The 16,637-nt window shown below is 36.7% G+C and overlaps 2 protein-coding genes and 1 long non-coding RNA gene across 8 annotated transcripts; 2 read left to right on the forward strand and 1 right to left on the reverse strand.

The window, feature by feature from the left end:
• The first annotated feature begins 55 nt into the window (after nt 1–55).
• LOC128261010 (uncharacterized) lies at nt 56–2,584 on the forward strand. Its single transcript, XM_052994417.1, has 2 exons — nt 56–1,325; nt 1,945–2,584. The coding sequence occupies exons 1-2, from the start codon at nt 242–244 to the stop codon at nt 2,034–2,036; spliced, it is 1,176 nt and encodes a 391-aa protein (XP_052850377.1). The 5' UTR covers nt 56–241; the 3' UTR covers nt 2,037–2,584.
• A 105-nt stretch (nt 2,585–2,689) lies between these two features.
• Nucleotides 2,690–3,723, reverse strand: LOC128261019 (uncharacterized). Its single transcript, XM_052994429.1, has one exon. It carries the CDS (start codon nt 3,681–3,683, stop codon nt 3,039–3,041), a length of 645 nt encoding a protein of 214 aa, XP_052850389.1. The 5' UTR covers nt 3,684–3,723; the 3' UTR covers nt 2,690–3,038.
• A 10,240-nt stretch (nt 3,724–13,963) lies between these two features.
• LOC128261023 (uncharacterized) lies at nt 13,964–16,637 on the forward strand. Of its 6 annotated transcripts, none has more exons than XR_008268200.1 (4): nt 13,964–14,515; nt 15,365–15,571; nt 15,637–15,860; nt 15,936–16,630. It is a non-coding gene; the product is annotated as an uncharacterized LOC128261023 (long non-coding RNA). The 6 variants fall into 6 exon arrangements; XR_008268199.1 differs by having other exon boundaries at nt 15,365–15,517; nt 15,936–16,568; XR_008268201.1 differs by having other exon boundaries at nt 13,964–14,484; nt 15,365–15,517; nt 15,936–16,567.

Genomic DNA, 16,637 nt, shown 5'->3' on the forward strand with positions numbered 1-16,637 from the left:
ATGTCTTGTATTTAAATAGCCCACCAAAATATATCGATTGTTATCGAAACCAAGCCATAGCTATTGTTTTCTTTTTGTTTTTACTGAACAGAACAAAAAACCAGGTATAATGTTGTTTTGTGCTGAAAATCAACGTTCAAATAGCAAGTAAAACAGGGATCAACTATTGTTATCCCCCAAAATCGAGCAGAGAAAGACAGGGGAGTCCCCAATTTATGTGACCGCCGAGGAGGACGTCGCCATGGAGGACTACGATCTGGAGGACTACGACCTGAACTTTGTGCAACTGAGTCGCCAGCAGGTGGTGCAGCGGTATTCGGGTGCAGTGCGTCAGCTGCGCCGCCTGGCGGACCAACGGTATGCGGTGCGCTCCCTGAGCTTCGACAACTATGTGCTGTTCCAGTATTTCCGGCAGCGCAACTGGCAGACGGGCGTCACGCCCCAAATGCCAGCCGCCCCATTGATGGCGTACCTCAAGCTGGAGGTACTGCATCACCTGCTGGACCGCCGGCGCCAGATCCTCTGCTGGCTCTTCTACCTAACGCTGGTATCGCTCTGCGTGGCCGCCTATCGCTACGAGACGACCAGCAGCAACGGTGGCCACCAGGAGCGCGTCGTCCAGGCCATGGTCTATCCGGGAATGCGCATGTGGCGGCGGATGACGATGCCACTGATCCAACGGTTCCCACAGCTCACCGAGCTCCACGACGAGTCCTGCCTGATGGGCAACCCGTTCTTTCAGCTGGAGGATCTCAGCTGCGGGCCGTGTGCCGACGTGGAGAGCGTTTGGCTGGAGGGCGAGGAGTGTGTGGATGGCTCCCACCTGCTGACGGAGCAGCAGCACCAAAAGTGCCATCAGCCCGAGGGTTCGCCCTTTGCCTTTCGCAGCCAGCAGCTTGAGCCGATCGATTTGAGCCACTTCTACAACATCTATGCCAGCAACCATCAGATCTTCCAGCGCGATGCCTATCGGGTGCACTCCACCAACCAGGATGTGCACAATCTCGAGGATCTCTTCGGTCAGTTCAACAGCAGCTGGACGCAGCAGGCTCATAATCTGTGGCGCTGCAATCGGATGCTGCCCGCCAGACTGCTGCGTCCCATTTTCGCCCGGCCAACGCGTCTGCCCAGCATGGGCGTGGCCATGGAGCGTTATGTGGCCATCGATACTGCCCAGGCGCCGGCCTACACTCTGCCAGAGACGGAATGCCCCAATGTGTATGTCCACCAGGCGGTCGGCACGCGGTTCATCATCCTGCGACCCACCAGTGAGTGCCGGCACCGCTGTCGCACCCTCTCCCTGCGACTCACCCAGTCCCTTGTGCGTGAGTATTCTCCAAGAGGTCTCACATATTTCGGGGGAATAGTCGCCATGAGATGGGTTCCAACTATATCTTAATTCTTATAAATTTGTTAAAACATTTCATGTTTTGGCTGAGTCGTTCTAAAAAAGCAAGCTTGTTTGGCCAGATTGTTCCTATAGGTACATAGTCTAGCATGTGTATATTCTACCGAAATTTTTAAAATATCTTATGTTTTTGCTAAATCGTATTTAAACAACCAAGTTATGTTAATATTTTCCATAACCGATATGTGCCCTTACGCGAAAAAGAAGTAGATGGAGAATATTTCCGGTCGATAGCTTCTAAACTAAGAGAATTAATCAATGTGATGATTGCCAGATAACACTCCTGATAAGCTCGTAATATATATATTATCGGTTATTTTTAAAATGTAAATGTTTTCATTGCAACAAGGTGTTTGATACAGAAGTGACATCATTTTTTATTTATCAACTTGGTGATAATAAGGTTTTTCTTTTCCTAGCTATATACAGCGCATATATCTGTAGCAAATGGAAAAGCAAAGCAGTAGAACCTTCCAATTTGGGTATTCCCCTTAAGCTTCAACACTTTCCTACTAAATATCATTTTTTTTTTACAGTCAGTTACAATTGGTTGTACTGGAAACCGATCTCTGCGCCGGATCCCATCTCGGAATCGCTGTCCATCAGCCTAATTGGGTCCTACTGCTAAAGGATCCAGATTGAGAACCATTTCCTGTTCCCACTTCCTCGCTCCTAGCTTTAAGCGCCATATATACGAACAAACAACCACGACTTTAACCAAGCCAAAATTAATTTACGAATTTTGCCGCCCCATTGGAAAAGCAAGCAAACAAAAAAAAACGAAATTAAACGAAACGAAAGGAAAGGAAAGGAAAGGAAAGCAAAGAAAGGAGGGAGGGATAAATCCCAAAGGAAGGAAGCTAAAAGCTGCCTTCGCTATCAGTTTATAGTCTCTAAGGCCACCGGCTCAATTCGTCGCCCTGTGTAATCCTCAAGCCCTAGATCGTAATCTTAGTTTAGTTTAACAGTTAACAAACTCCTGGCCGCCGCGCTTCATCCTTGTGTTCGTCGTTCTAACCATTCTGCATTTACAACTCGGCTCTAAGTTCTGTTCACACCAACTAGCGTAGTAAACGAAGAAAAACTATTTTGTAAATATCCATTGCCAGACCTGAGTTTGACTTTGTGTTTTTGCAACAACTCGCAAAATAAAAGATACCTTATATTACACAACAAGTTCTTGCGTTTAACATAAACCATTACAAAATGTATAATACATTTACAAAATCAATAGTTTATTGGTTAACTAAAATTTCTGGTTTATTTGATACAAATGAATATGATCTATTTATTAATTCGACTTTTGAATTTGGTTGATCGTTGCAAATATCAATATTTTAAGTGTTCCACAAGAAAAAACTTTGAGTTACTTCCGAAAGAAAATGTTTTACTTTTTAGTCCCTTTTTAAACAATGTTTTTAGTTCACCCAGCTAATGAACCATTTAATGAAATGATTTCAAAATCATATTAATTAATTTAAATGTTTAATGTTTCTTGTGAAAGTTAATTGGCCTTACTAAAAATTATATTTTCCTTTTTAGTTTTAAAAGCTTGTACCCAAATAGGGAAATGCCATTTAAAGATATAACAACTATGGTTTTTTCTCAATTATCAGTAAATGCTGAACAGTTATTTTCCCTTCCGCAGGGCATCGAAATAGGATCCGGTCATGAGGTCCTCCTCCTGGATTCCCAACTCCTTGGATAGCTCCTCGGCGATGGTCTGTCCCTGCTGCAGCGTTTGCTCCGGACGCAGGCACACCTCCAGCTCCATGAAGTGCCCCAGATCCTGCACCTCGTCCAAATGGATGCGCGTCTGGCCGTGCAGGAACAAGTGGCGCCGTTTGGCCAGGACACCAAGGGCTCCGTTTGACTGGCGCAGGATCTTCTCCAGAACCTCCGGTTCGTCTACCTCTGTCTTGTTGAACTTGGAGAGCTTGGGACCGGCGACATCCGGACGATCGTAGTAGACCAATTGGGAGCGCGATGGAGCCGGTAAGTAGCGTAATTTAAGGCGACCGCCCAGCGGAGATTCAAAGAACACGTCGCGCTGCTCGATTAACTGCGCATCCTGGCCGCCGCTTAGCTTTCTGGCCAGGAACAGGCGTTTCTCGAAGCCCTCTGCTCCGCCCGGAATCCGTGCCTTCACCTCCACATTTCGTTGATCCGCCGGAGAAGCCACCTCGCACATGTTGCTAAAATTTACGTTTTTGTTTTGGCCAAAATAGCGGCGATAACCGATAAATGCCACAAGATGATTGCGATAGAAGAGCATTAAAACAGATGTTCTCGATGACCCACTTTGAAAAATCGGCAACCTATCGATGAAGGACTTTTAGTTTAAACTCTGCATTTTTAGTTATTTTGGAAATCGATAACAAAATGTAGTAAAATGAGAACGCTGTAAAACTGGTTTCTGTTTGGCGCCAGTTTTAAAATTTTCGAGTGCATATTAAAGGGGCGGCAAGTTCAAATTATGAATTTAGCTTAGCTTTTGTTGTGTTTTATAAATGGGAAAAAAAAACTTAGTTCCAATAGTTTATTTTTTACAAAATAGTTATAGCTATCATTTTTTTGGAATATTTTAAAACATTTTTTTCGTTCTGTTAGGAATTATTTATTTTTGCTAAACCTCGTTCTTGCGTCACATTTGTCAGTGATAATTAATTTTTAAAATTGACCACTGATAAATTTCGGTATAAGTAATAATTAAATAGCTTTGCATGATTGGAACCCAACACGGAATTATACATTTTAAAAGTATATAATACCCGTAAATTTATGTTTGCATAAATATATGTGTCATACAATAAAAATTGATATATATACATACATACATACATACGTATGTATGTATATTTATTGAGCGTGCAACACACAACTTGAATAGTCTCTTGTCCAGGCCCCGTTTCGTGAACAGCAACAAGAGGAGGAGTGGAGAAGAAAAGGAGGTGGAGAGACGATGTCGCACAACGAACCCATATAACTAATGTATGTATAATGTACATACATACATACATATATATTTATTTATGTCTATATCGCTTTTGTATGTGTGTGTGTGTAGGGTGGTGGCGAAAAGGGCGGGAAATAATGGGCGTGGGCGGAGTTCCCGGGGGTTGCTGTTGCTTTGTTTCACGGGGTAGACTTCGCTAGGGGAAACAGAAAAAAATTATGGATGGAAGAAGAATTGAGGGGCAAGGGAAAAAGATAGGAAGAAAAAAGGAATAATAAATTAAAGAAATATGAAGGGGTAGTCTTGTGTTTTCTTGTTACGGTTTCTTCTGTCGTCATTTTATTTTCTTGTTTCTTTGGCTTTGCTCCATATTCTTTATTATCTTTTGCATCATTGTAATTTTTGTTTGTAATTCTTTTCTTTTTAAACTGTTTTTTCCCTGATCACTTTCCTCTCTTATATTTCTTCCTCTGTTTTAATTTATTTTTTTTTTCTAACATATTCTCTTTCAATACTTTCTCCCTTTTCTTGTATGTATTTATGTATTTTTAAGAACACGTTTTTGAACCGAGTCTTCTTTATCTTTATTTTACGTAGACTATAGTTTGTTTTTCCGATCAGGTTTCTAGATTTCTTTTTCTTCCCTATTTCTTAATTTTTTTGTATACATATGTACATACATATATTGTTGATATCTCTCTTATAATTTTCTTTATTTTTTTTCTTCATTTTTTTTCGCATATATTATTTGTGTTTCCCTTCTCCATTTCCCCTCCCCAGTTTTCTTTTGCTATGATTTATTATTATTTTTTTGGCTTGAAGCTGCTTAAATGTATTTTTAATTTGCCAGACATGTTTATTTGTTCTTGCTTCCCCTTCTTTTACTTGATTGATTTTCCCGTTTCTTCTTTTCGATTCTGTTTTTTTTTGGGTGGAAAAATAAGAGAAATTCTATTACTCTCTTTGGGCTTTGATATACATACATATTTGATCAGATTGAAAACTAGCTCTGTCTTTCAGCATATTTTTGTATCATTTGAAACTCTATTATTCAGATTCGCTTATTTATATCATAATTTATTCATATTGGAAACGTATATAATGCGAATAGTATATCTCATAGCATGGATTTATGATCTATGTATGAACACGCTTCAGATACAGAATACATACATACATTGCACATCTGAGGTCAAATAATTGTTAGCGAAATTTTTGACTGAATTCTTTCATGTATAAAAGAAGAAATCCTTTAATTCCACACCGTAATTGCATAAATATTTTATTAAAAAACATTATTTAAATTCCGATCCTTAGATTGTTTCAGCTCACCTTACCGAACGTGCACTTTGTTTTAAATATGTTTAAAAATCTTGCTAATATGCATTACCATCGAGGTGACCGCAATTGTTGGCTTGAGTATGTATGTATATATGTGCATTTGTATGGATGTACGTATGAAACTTTGGCCATAGTGAATGGGAAAGCAACAAAATCGTATCCAAAACAAGAAGCGGGCGAAAAAGGAGCGAAAAGTGGGTAGGGGGCATGGAAAATGGGGATGGGGCGCAAAAGTGGGAGGGAGGGAGAAACGAGCTGATGCATGGTGGAAAACTTCAGGGAGACGGGGAGGGGGGGGAGGTAGACGAAAATTTAATGCAGTTTTCTCAATTTTCTATGTGGAATTTTGCGATGCTCGACGTCGACTGCGATGCCAACTGCGGCAGAGGCAGCAATATAAAATGACGGCGACGACCTTCGCTACTGCAATCGTTTTTGTTGTAGCTCTTGTTCTTGTAGTTGTAGCTTTTGTTGTGGTTGTTGTGTTTTCTAGCCTTTTGTTGTTGTTGCTGAGGCCCTCAGTTTTTGGTGGCCGATGGCACAAAATTGTATATTGGCCATGTACAAACACACGCACACAGGCACCCAATAAACACCCATACACCGTGAAAAATATTAAAATAATTTAGATTACATATTTTTGTTTAAGATTAATATCAAAATAATAAACATAATTTTTGTTTTTTAAATAGTTTGAATAGATTGAATACAAACCAGTTTTTTAAAATATTTTTAAAATTATGGGCTATTTAAATGTATTAAGCTACAAGGCTGCGTTTTGAAAAAACGTTTTTTTTTTGCCCCATGAAAACTGAAAACATTGAGATGGTTTCCGTAAAGTCGTTGTTCTGTTTTGATGCTTACAATTATTAATTTATGTATACATAAAAAAAAAAATTGAAAAAAATTAAACAATTTTTTTGCGTGAAAGAAACAAAAAAATATATTTATTTAAGTGTGTGTATAAAATGCATAAATATGTATGAAGTGTCAGTATGTTTTGTGGGCGTTTTATATAAAGTAAGACTCTTTTGTGTATGTATCTGGTTTATGCGATTGTAACTGTTTACCACCTATCATCTACCGTTCTCCCTCCCACTCACTCACCGCCCGAAATTGCCATCTCTTTTTTAACATAACCAGCTGCGACTTTAACTTTACAGTTGTTGTTGTTGCCCTGTCTCTTTTGCTCTTTCTATCTGTGTGTGCTTATTTATGTTTTTTTTTGTCGTTCGAGAGAGAGATACTTTGACCTTTTTTCCCATCAAGAAGTCTGTGAGCTGGAGATCATTGCAGATTAAATACACACACATGCAGCAACAACAAAAAAATGTATCTGACGAATACACAGATTTGTATCTCGGCTTTTTTCGGTGTTCTTTTTTGGTTGTCCGTTTGCTTAATATTATTTCGCTGTTATTCACTTTTTTGGTGGTATTTTTATGTATTTCCTTTTTTCCCGGCTTTTATGACTTCATTTTTTCGTTTGGCTAAATTTTTTTTCCCCCAATATTGCTTGTGTATCTATAAGATACATATTGTTTTTGCTTTGTTCCTAGGCACCCAACATTTTTCAATGGAATCGATTGTGAAGAACAAGAGGGCGGAAGACACATACAACAAGTGGAAGCCAAAAATCTGCATGTGGCTGTATGTATCTGGGTGTATCCCTCCATTGAAACGCCCCCGCATCCAACCCTTTGCACCATTTGAACTCACCCAAAAATCCCCAGCACGCCAACCCCCTCTGTAGTTCAATGGACTCTGCCTTTTTGGCATACACTCAGTTTTGCGAAACGGGGAAAATGGAAACTGGGAATAGTCTGCCGATCTTTTTGTCGGCGAAAAGTATTTTATTGACAGCTACGGACCCTAAAAGATCTTAAGTCACTTAAAAATGTGTCTAAATGTATGCTTTAAAAAATTTAATTTATGTTTTTATATACATACATACATGTATATGTATCTGTGTTTTTTTTCAAACCTATTTATATGGGATACCTAATCTCTAGATATTACTATATTAAGTAATGTAATAATTTCAGTTTAAGGAATAGTAAACTTGACCTAGTGTGATACATAACTTTTATTATTTTCTACCCATATACAAAATTTTATAGGACTAACGCCACACATCATGCTACACTTTTTTATATATGTATTGTTTGTATTTTTTTTTATAAAGGTTTAGCCATTTTGCTCTTACAAATATAAAAATCAATGATCCTTTATAATTGTTTATATAAAATTACTGAAAGAGTATGAAAACTTCGACTTTCCGCTTTTACTTGTCATTATGCTTGTTTCTTAAGTTTTTCTTTTGGCAATGCACCAAATTCAAAATCCCTGGGGGGTCAAGAATTTTAAATACTCTGTAAACCAAAGGTTTTTGGTTTTGATTATTGTGGATTAAAACTGATAGTAAGAAAATAAAATAGTTATTTGACAAAATAATATATTTATAATCTATACCAGCATACTGAATGTATAATAATATCCCCTACTTTCGTGAAACTTGAGTGGGAGAAAATAAATGGGAAAAATAATAATACAAAAGAATAATTAGCTGCTATTTCTCTATATTTCCCTCCCTCCCATTTCACCACCCATGTGCCCACCGCCCACCATATATCTTTCTTTTTCGCACTCGTATCACCTTCGTCTTTTATTTGCAATTTCGCTTTTTTGCCTTTCTTCGCTATTGCAGTGAAAATAAATAAATTAGAAATGTCTCTATCCACACACAGAGATATATATGTATATATATATATAGAAGAAGAAATATTATACATACACATTCATATACATATTTATACATATGTATGTACCCCACTCACACAACCAAAGCGAAGACGAAGCATCACAAAGCGGAACGGCAAAAGCCAAAGCTCAATAAATGCAAACATACGTTCATACTTACACATCAACTTAAACATATGAATATATGAAAAACCAATTTTCTTTTTACGCTTCGATTTCTTTATGCGATATTCGATGAAAGCCAAAAACGCCAAGTGCGAGCGAGAAAGCAAAGGAAAGTGGCGGATATTGGGATGAAAAGTGAATGATGAACAGGAGCCAAGTTAAATAGTCAACATTCCGAATAATTTTGAAATGTAACGATATTTCCATTTTAGCCGGAGAAAGTCGATTGACAATTTAAAGAAAATAATTAAAGTTAATAGAAAATTGTAAGAAATTGATTTAATTAAGTTATACAGTTAATAGTTTGTTGAGTCAAGTAATTTAAATTTTAAGATGCGAGAGCCAATCTTAATTTAATTTACATCTCGAACTGTTATTACTTTTCTACCGACATATGTACATATGTATGTATGTCCAATTTCTTGCCCATTTTATTTCTAATACATTTCTTCTACCTGGGAACTTTTAAGGATCTTCCCCAGGTAAAAGGATTTTGACAAGCTTTGGAAACTGACTCAATAGATCTCTTATTCAATCAGGTAGTCTCACATGTCAATGATGCTAAATTATAATGCAAAAGGACAAGAGGGATGGAAATACATAAAGAAAATCCCGCTGTGCAATATAACGTTCATATGTATTCATTATGTTGTGATGCGGATTACTACTAAGCGCCTGATGTTTTTCCTTATGGGTTGTAATTTAAATATATAATCATAAATAATCAAACTTTTGTATTGTTTTCTGATTACTATCAATTATTTAGTTTTTAAGTAGCTACTTAAGGCATGCGAATTAATCAAATTTGACACTTATCTTGAAAATTCCTCTCCTTAATCTCTAAATGTACTATCAGGTAAGGAAGTGAATCATAGAAAAGATAACTTTTTGTTCTTAGATATGATTAAATTTATTTTTGTTAAAAATATTAGTGTTTGTTTTATTTAAATATTCTAGTTATTTTTTTATTTGGAGAAACAAATAGCAAGAAAATTTAAATTATCCGAAATATCGTTTAAGCTCATATATACATACATATGTATGTATGTAGATTCTCGTCTAAGCATTATTCACTCATAAAATAAAATAGAAGAGGTTTTAGCTAAGGGAAGTCATGAGCAACTGATGACAGCTAGTGTTAGCTTTGTATTATCTGGAAATGTGGGCATGTAAATTCCATAATTCATGAATCACGCCAGCCAACAACAATGAATATGCACATATATACATACATATGCATATGTTTATATACATATGTAACTTACATATATATGGCGTGTCAACAAAGCACACAAGTCTAGACATACATACATATTAAATACATTAAAGCATTCCTAACAAATAAATATATTATTATAAGTATTCGTGGAATTTAAGGAAAACCCAGTGCAAAAATAATCAACAATTTTTAATTGCGAAACGAGAGAAGCGAAGAATAGGGTTGTCATATAATAAAGTGGCAACCCTGATCAAAAGAAACTACGAAAACCCTGACTAACTGTACTTCATTAAATTTGTTTCTATTTTATTTTTTTTTTCGTTTCCCTTTTTTCGATTCTAGAATGACCGCTCTTTTTATTGCCTCCCTTTTCTCTTTTACCAAAGTGAAATGGCATAAATGAGAGAATTAAGAGAGAAAAAAAGAAAAGCACAAAAAAGACTGACCGCAAATCGGACGAAACAGAAAACAAAGCAAAATCCAACCAAATTTGTATGTAAAAAGTGATGAAAAAAAAGTCTGCGTCGACGTCGCTGCCAACAGTTTAACTGTGGAATTTGCCTCTGCCGATTTCGCTAATCTCCCACCCACACGCACACCACCAATATAAGTTTATTTTTAACTACAAATGTTTAACCGATAATCTCCAGATTTCCACTTTGGCTGGTGTGCAAATATCCCAAGAAATCCAATCTTTTAGTGTCGTACGGATTTCCCTAATTGCTCTTCCCTTTCCGAATTATATTCTTTCTGAGTTGGTTATATTTATATTTATTTATGTACATATATTTATATACACAAGTATAAATATAATGATATTTTCATGAATGTAATTACATATGTACTTTGACATTTTATTTATTTTATTTTCCATGATAAAAACTTTTTTGTTAGAATCAGAGCCATCAGATACATACATACATACATACATACTTATCTAGGGTAATTCCCCACGAGGTCGGATTGCAACTGAAACATCTCTGGAACTCCTATTCCGCTATCAATTGACACCTGTCTTTTCGGGAGTGTGCGTATGTGTTTGTGTTATCAGTTCTCTCACACATGCATTCGTCGTGTTTATAACGGTGTTTTCGTAGCATGCGGAAGTGTTTGGGTTTTTTCCCCTTTTTGTTATTATTGTCTGAATGGGAAAAATTGCAAAACAAAAACATTATATACAACCACAACTACAAAAGATGCTTGAAATTGAGAAATTTGTGCGCTGCAAGAATCTAAGCATTTGCAGTGACAACAATGACGACAAAAAAGCAACGACAGACAACTCGGCTCTCGGATCTCGGGGCCTCTTAGACTTTAAGTCTTGGCTTGTCGGAGGGGGAAGCATTATGGAGCCGGCCAGCCAGAGCGATGAGTGCCCTGCATTCCAAGGTCGCCCCAGGAAAGATAATTTCGGAGAAGAAGGATGGCGGAAACTTAAATTTATCATTTTGTCTTTGAGCTTGAAATGACATTTTTTATGTTTATGTTTACTAACTTATTGATCAAAGGAACAAATAATTTGATAGCCTAAAAAGCCTAATCGGGATCAACTATAAAAAGTTGTATGTCTGGAAAATATATTTTATGTTGTATTGTTAAGAAAAATGTTATGAAGCTCTATACATCCCTTTGATACTTTACGATTATAAAAAACCTAGGATGTGCTGAGCTTTGAAAGATATCCAAAAAGATCTAGTATAACAATAAGCCGGCCGATTTACTGAAAGGGCATTAGCAGAAATCCTATAATATTGATAACAATAATAAAACAAAAACAAATGTCAGAACAAAAAGAAAAACAAAAACAAGAGAGACGAACGAGAAACGCAAGGCGCAGATGACGAAAACGCCGACGTCGATGAACATGAACGAAGAGTGAGCCAAAAAGTGGGGGACGAATGGCAGTGAGGGAGACGAAGAGAAAGCGTTAGGCAAAAGAGCCGAGAGACGAAAGGAAGGGGCAGAGCACACCTGAAAGTCATAGTCATAACGGGTTGTTGTTCTTGTTGCTGTTTTTATTGTTGTTTTTGTTGGTTAGGCAAAAAGCAAATACAAGAAAAAAAGAAACAAAAATCAACCCAACACAAATGCAAAAACAAACAAATTGAATATGGCAATGGGAAAGGGGATGAATGCGCGGAGGAGGCGAACGGGGCAGAAGAGCCGAAGAGCACGCAAAGAAAATGAAATCGCAAGCAAATAAGAACGCAAAAGCAAACGAAAAGCGGCGGCAATGAAGCAAAGCGAAAAACGAGTTAAATTTACGCCAGGAACATGGCGAGAAAGAGAGAGGTCAATAGGGAGGGGGCGACTCATACTTTTCCCGGATAAAGTTATCAATCAACCGAAAAATCGTTGTATTGCCCGGATGTTGGAAATACATACAAATCCGGTTTTCCTTTTTTTCTGGGAATTCTAAAAAATTTAAGAATTTGATTGTACATAAAATCGATACCATTAAACCATAAAACATAAAAAAATTAAGTATTTGTTGAATAAGGACTTAGGGTTTTTTAATTACCGAAACATAATTTCTGAAATGATCAACAAATGTTTTCAAATTCCAATAATTAAATACTTTACAAAGAAAACCTTGTAATGCAAAACAGTTGTTATAATACGAATAAACAGATGTGCAGTATTTGTCACATTATATTTGTATGCAAATATGTATATCCTATTATAGAAGAGTATATCAAGTCAACGTATTTTTTGGTATGTGTATATATTTTGAGTTACATTTATTATACATTCATATATATCATATTATATACATACATATGTACATATGTATGTACCTAATAATATGTATGTACATATAGCGTATTATACTCTTATCTTTCTATGGGTAAATATATTTAGATGTTCAATATTACACAGTTAAATATGTACATTTAATATGACTGCTGGATATAGGCGGTGGGGCGTGGTGGTTGGGGGGTCCGGTGGGTGGAAAGGGGGCTTCTTTCGGGGGGTCGAGCGAAAAAACACACAAAATATAATACTGGGGCAGCTGCTGTCACGCTCGCACCCGCATCGCTAAACGAGCTGGCCTTGCGCAACGCGCTCGCTTGCTCACACACACACGCACGCACACACAAGCACTGTGCTCTTTAATCTCCAGAGTTTACGAAGAGAGAGGGAGAGGGGGAGAGAATGAGACACTGTCGAGCGGTCGCGAGCAGAAAGGCCCCGCTTCGCTTCGCCTCGTTTTGTTTCGTTTCATTTCGTTTCGTTTGCAGCACAACAAGTTTTTCAACAGAAGAGGTGCGAGCGAGACGGGCGTACCAAAAAATAATGCCAACGCACACACTCACAAATATCTAACCGTTAACCCATTAAGGTCTCTGCGGGCTGCCCTCAAAAAAAAAAAAATAGAAACGACTTAATTTTGCCCAGATCTCAACAGATAAAAGCGATCGCCACCACTGATAAAGTTCCTTCGTGTGATCGGTGATCCACGTTTGTTCCGAAACTAAAAATGTCTTCAGATACTATTTATAGCAAGGGGTTAATTACACATTCAATAATATTATGGAATCTTTTGCCTTAGTCCATAAGATCAAGGCAAATATACAATTTAATTTACATAGAATTACTTCTAGAATATTTTAATACACAACATAAAAGTTACCGTATTCAAATGACGATGTGAATTAATTATTTTGGGGTTCCCAATTTATATTTATAGTTTTTGTTTGTTTTGTTTTAAATGTATTTATTTATTTCTGAATATTAAGAAGCTTACAGGGCTGTTACATTTTCTTTTTATTTATAAACTTGGTTATTTCGAACAAATAAATTGGTTAATATTTACCAAAATCTTGGTAACATATGTATGAACATACATACATACTAATGTTAGTTATTTGTGTTTGGTTATGTGCAAAATCCATCAAATTGCTTTTATGTGGCACGTGGTCTGGTTTCTTTTGTTTGCGATTCGGATAAAACCAACCCCCAATATAGTAGCATTTTTTTAAAATGACTAATTCCCTTGTACTGGACTTATTTTATTTTTAATAAAAAAGTTTCTGATGAACCAAAAAAAAAAGTTTGTTTTACATACATACATATGTACATATAAAATATAACAAGCTTAATAACGCAACTTTACACGATTTACTTATCTCTTTATCTCTGTCTTTTTCTCTGCCTCTCACTCACTCGCTGCTTTTCGCACGCTACTCTGTTGTTGTTTTTGTTTTTGTTTTTTTTTGTTAATTCATTATTGAGGCCAATTGAATTTGTGTGAAGCAAAGTGTGCAAGTATGTGTGTATATGTATGGGTGTATGTGTCTAGCAGCGTGCTTGAATGAGTGACGCAGCGACGGAGAGACGAAAGAGACGGAGAATCAGAGAGACAGAGAGACAAACAGACGGACGGACTTGCCTGCGCTGCGTTGCGGACGAGTACCCGGCAAGAGACTATGCAACACGTTTAAATATGCCCAACCGAACCGACGAGCGGCGAACAACAACACGAACGCCGAACGAAAAGGGAGAGAGCGCAGAAACGGAAAAAAATAACCACACACACACAAATGCAAGTAATTTGGAAGAAGAAGCAGATGACGGCAAAGAAGACGAAGAAGAAGAAGCGGGGGCAAAAGCAAAAAGCAGCAGCTGAGCAGAGTATGATGACGTCGCCCGCCAAAGTCTAACTGTTCGTGGCACACACACACACACACACACACATACACACATACATAACGACTGGCCACCCCCTCTACCCCTCATTCTCCCCTTCACCCTACCACCTTTGCATTTTGCTATGGCTTTTTTCGCGTCTTTTTATCGATGAGTGCTGCCTGTACTCGTGTTGTTCTTGTTGTTTGGGTCAGAAGCTCGCGGCATCGGCTTAACCGACGTACTGCATCCCCCACAGTTAATATTAAAAGGTTACATTGCAACAATTACAAGAGTTTGCGATCCTTAGCTAGATAAGAACAGTTCATAATAATTGTGAGGATTTATTTAAGTTTTTTTTTAAACAAAATAATTGCATTATTTAAGTTGAAGACTCTTAAATGAAGCTTTGACTTTTAGATATTCCAAAACTATTAAACCATTAATATTGTAATTGCAGGGAATTTAAATTCCCTTTAGAAATTTATATAGCTTGGTGTGAGGAAAGCTCCAGATAGGACATACATACATATGTACATATGTATTTATTTATTTGCCAAAACAACTTCCCATAATATTTGAAGGAGTATAGACATACTGTATATTTTTTTAACATACCATTCTAAATAACTTAGTTTGTAAAGGATAATATTAGATACAAATGTACTTACATACATACATACATATTTAATATAATATTATAGTACATATCTATCTAATAAATTCCATATCAAACCATTTTTAACTTATTGTTACTTATTGTTTGTGGCGTGTTTTAGAACACATGTTAATAATTATGTTAAAGGAATCGCTTTAATCGCAGTGAATATTAGTTCTATGATACAACCTAGCGAAAATAATCAAGTAACTTTTATAACATCTGTAGATATGTAACATAAGGTAAGAATAAATCTACACGCAGTTTGTAGAGAAGGGAAACTGATGATGATAGTGATGAAGACCCATAGAACAATATCAGTTACATCGAGGGACCAGGTGGTCCTGCGTTCAGAGTTGCCAACTGTCACCGAAGAACGAGGTATGTGGGGGAGGATAAAAAAGGAGGAGGAGATATACATATGTACATACATAAGTACAGAAGATGTTAAAAATATTATATGACGCGTTCTTTAAAGCAATTTTTTTGTTAAATGACAGATCCGATGAAAACTTACAACAAAATGAAATGCTGTGGAAAAGAAAAGTGGAGAAGGGAGGAGTAGATGAGTTGGGGAAGTTCCCAAGGGCTGAAAAACAAAGTCAGTAGGAGAAAGAGAGAAAGCAAGTGGAAAAGAGAGAGCGACAGCAGCTGCAGCAGGCGAATGAAAGTGCATAAAAAGCAGCCAACTAAATTGTGCATCGGAGTTTGTATTTTTGTGTATGTATGTATGTATGATTGTGTGCAAAACTTGGTAAGCAATTTACTTCTTCTTTTTACATTTTTTAAAATTACATAGATTGCAACTGCAGCAATAACAACAATAGCAATCAAAGCGAGAGAACCAGAAAATGATAAGCAAAAGATGCGGATACTGATAATGAAAGCAGGAACAAAAGGTTTTCCCCTCCGAACAAAAACAACAGCGAAATGCCACAAACAATAAACTTGTTGGTGAAAAGTTGTACTAAAGCAACGCTTAACCCACTTCTTACCCAAGTGACACTTGCGATAAGCACTTAACAATTTAAAAAATCTATTAATAACAACATATCATTTAAAAACATAAATCGGTTTTTCACAATTAGTAATAATGATTTATTGACAATAGAATTATGTGAGGACTGACTACAAAAATTATTATGTGGGCGCTCAAGATCCAGTTGGGAATTATAAATGCACATGTAGATAAAAACGTACAGTTTTAAACTGTACTCTGATGGTTTCTTAATTGGGTGGTTTTTGTTAAGTGAAAAATACACTAAAATTTTTAATTACACCTGTAATATTTCTTGGATTTCTTTTTTACTACATGTGACTTGGCGGTAAAATCCCAGTCCTAAATATGATATCACCCTTTTGGAAATATTAATGCAGATATAAATGCGTTTTTGCAACTTTATTTGTAGCATTACAAATTCTTCTTTAATTCCACCAACAATACCATTCATAAAAATTTTTTAATGTTCTGTTTGGTTGTTTCCAAACAAATTTAAGATGA

This window comes from Drosophila gunungcola (assembly GCF_025200985.1).
Source record: "Drosophila gunungcola strain Sukarami chromosome X unlocalized genomic scaffold, Dgunungcola_SK_2 000049F, whole genome shotgun sequence".
NCBI classification, from domain to species: Eukaryota; Metazoa; Arthropoda; class Insecta; order Diptera; family Drosophilidae; genus Drosophila; species Drosophila gunungcola.

What these genes read in the sequence shown, in the direction of transcription:
- LOC128261010 (XM_052994417.1), top strand. Translation starts at nt 242, where the DNA reads ATGGAGGACTACGATCTGGAGGACTACGACCTGAACTTTGTGCAACTG. An exon ending in ACTCACCCAGTCCCTTGTGC is followed by an intron (nt 1,326 to 1,944) that starts GTGAGTATTCTC and finishes TTTTTTTTACAG; the next exon opens with TCAGTTACAATTGGTTGTAC.
- LOC128261019 (XM_052994429.1), bottom strand. Translation starts at nt 3,683, where the DNA reads ATGCTCTTCTATCGCAATCATCTTGTGGCATTTATCGGTTATCGCCGC.